The 2533-nt window shown below is 48.6% G+C and overlaps 1 protein-coding gene across 1 annotated transcript in view; it reads right to left on the bottom strand.

The window, feature by feature from the left end:
- Positions 1-2533, bottom strand: part of LOC119423573 (serine-rich coiled-coil domain-containing protein 2) — a 17922-nt gene that overhangs the window by 4777 nt on the left and 10612 nt on the right. The window contains exon 12 of the mRNA XM_037690971.1: positions 2328-2453. Within this exon, the coding sequence (XP_037546899.1) occupies positions 2328-2453 (126 nt within the window). The remainder of the gene's footprint in view (positions 1-2327; positions 2454-2533) is intronic.

Raw genomic sequence — 2533 nt, 5'->3', positions numbered from 1 at the left:
TTAGCAGCATGGTCCCGTTAGCAGCATGGTCCCGTTAGCAGCATGGTACCGTTAGCAGCATGGTCCAGTTAGCAGCATGGTACCGTTAGCAGCAAGGTACCGTTAGCAGCAAGGTACCGTTAGCAGCATCGTCCAGTTAGCAGCAAGGTACCGTTAGCAGCAAGGTACCGTTAGCAGCAAGGTACCGTTAGCAGCAAGGTACCGTTAGCAGCAAGGTACCGTTAGCAGCAAGGTACCGTTAGCAGCATGGTACCGTTAGCAGCATGGTACCGTGCACGGTGTGGTCTTGTTAGCAGGTTCGTCAGCAGCTTGATGATAAGGACATCAGCAGCTGCCCTCCAGAACCGGGTCCAGCAGACGAAAAACATCCAAGGTTTCCCCGTGGAACCAAACGGGTCTGTAGACCCGGTTCACAGAGACCCAGGGTTAAATCATCTGTTTTTTCTTGACTTCCAGCAGTTTTTAGTTAAATCCATAGAAAATACAAAAAAATATCTGTTTAACAAAAAACAACAAGATTTTAGCTCCAACAAGGCGATTCTCAAAAAGCTAAAAAACTTGAACAGCTGAAGGATGATGCATCTCTCTGGTCCTGTTTCAGGTCTTTACTAGACCTTCAGAAACTGTTCAAGGATTTTAAAGCTGGACTTTTTATTTTCTGCCCTGTTTACTCACTTTTTAAGAACACGTTGCAGAAACTGAGTGAAAATGAAACAAAGTTCACGGAAACCCCTGAAAGACCCTCAGAACGTCTGCAGAACTGTGGATCCAGACCACTTTAAAGGACTGCAGGAAGAACCGAAGAGAAACTTTGACACCGACTGTTTCTACAAAATAAAATGAATCCAGTGAACTGGTTCAGGGTTTGTAGATTTTTCATAGATCCTAAAAAGAAGCGCCGCGATGAAGACGAGTCAGTGATGACTGACGTCACGTGACTCACGTTTTCTAGCAAGGTGAGGGGGGATGCTGGGCTTCGGCCTCCCCCTGTAAGGCCTGGAGCGCTGATACTGCCAGGGTGGAGAGAGGAAAGGGACAGGAGGGACAGCCTGAGACACAGAGAGGACAGGAAGCTGATTCTTAACACGACGGCACCGATGGACACGCTCAGACGAACACACAAACACCGTCTGACCTGAAACCTGCTGAGTTCACATGAGGCACAACGCGGACAGAGAAACAGCTGTTCATGAAACCAGCTGATGGAAACCGAACCACCGAGACTGGGCTGGAGCAGAAACCAGTCGGAATTTATCAAAACACAAACTGATCAAACCATTAAAGACAAGAAGAGAAGAAGAGTTCAAGACGGAAAACTGAACAGTTAAAGACAAGATGTTAGATGCACTTCTTCTTCTTTTCTCTCTTCAGGGTCTCCACAGCAAGTCCTCCTCCTCAATCTCACTCTGTCCTCTGTGTCCTCTGTCCTCACTCTGTCCTCACTCCAACTACCTCCATGTCCTCTCTAACTGCATCCATATGTCTCCTCTTTGTCTTTTTCCTGGCAGCTGCATTTCTAACATCCTTCTACCAATATACCCACTGGCCCTCCTCTGGACATGTCCAAACCACTGTCTCTCCTCTGGACATGTCCAAACCACTGTCTCTCCTCTGGACATGTCCAAACCACTGTCTCTCCTCTGGACATGTCCAAACATCTCAGTGTGTCCTCTCTAACTTTACCTCCCAGTTGTTCAACCTGTGCTGTACCTCTGCTCTCATTCCTGATCTTCTCCATCCTTGTCTCTCCTAAGAAGAACCTCAACATCTTCATTTCCGCCACCTCCAGTTCTGTCTCCTGTCTTTTTGTCCATGTCTCTGTCTCCAGACCATACAACATAGCTGGTCTCACCACTGTCTTGTAAACTTTTCCTTTGACCTTTGCTGACACCCTTTTGTCACAAATCACTCCAGAAACTTTTCTCCATCACTCCATCCTGCCTGGACTCTCTTCTTCACCTCTTCACCACACTCCCCATGTTCCTGGACAGTGGACCCCAAGTCCTTGACGTCCTGCACCTTTGTGACCTCTGCTCCTTGTAGCCTCACTGTTCCACCTCCTCCCTCTCATCCACACACATGGACTCTGTCTTACTACGGCTGACTTTAAGTGCATACCTGCACCTCTCCAAGTTCTCTTCCACCTGTTCCCTGTTCTCACAATCATCTGCAAAACATGTTGTGAAGTGAACAAACCTTTAAAATAACAACTAAGGAAGTTATTTTCTATATTTTTAACCTTCCGGGTTAATTTAGATCCATCAGACGTCTCGTTATCGACCTCTGAACGTTTTGTCGTGCATCGTGTCGTGGTTGTGCGTTCTCACAGCGGGTTCTGTCCACGGCGTCTGCGAAGCGACGCTCTCGCTCGTGGCGACGCTCGCCTGCGTGTGCCGCTCCGCTCGTTCCTGCGCCTCCTGACAGCGACACCCGGTGGTCCGCGAGGGAACAGTCTGCACACACGAACCAGGTTTAACTCAAAATGAGCTCCGTACGGCTCAGAGCTGACGATAAAACATGGGGGGGGGGGGGG

This window comes from Nematolebias whitei, chromosome 17, assembly GCF_014905685.2.
Source record: "Nematolebias whitei isolate Nwh7 chromosome 17, NemWhi1, whole genome shotgun sequence".
NCBI classification, from domain to species: Eukaryota; Metazoa; Chordata; class Actinopteri; order Cyprinodontiformes; family Rivulidae; genus Nematolebias; species Nematolebias whitei.
Note: the sequence above shows the minus strand (reverse complement) of the source record. Positions and strands in the feature narration are given on the sequence as shown.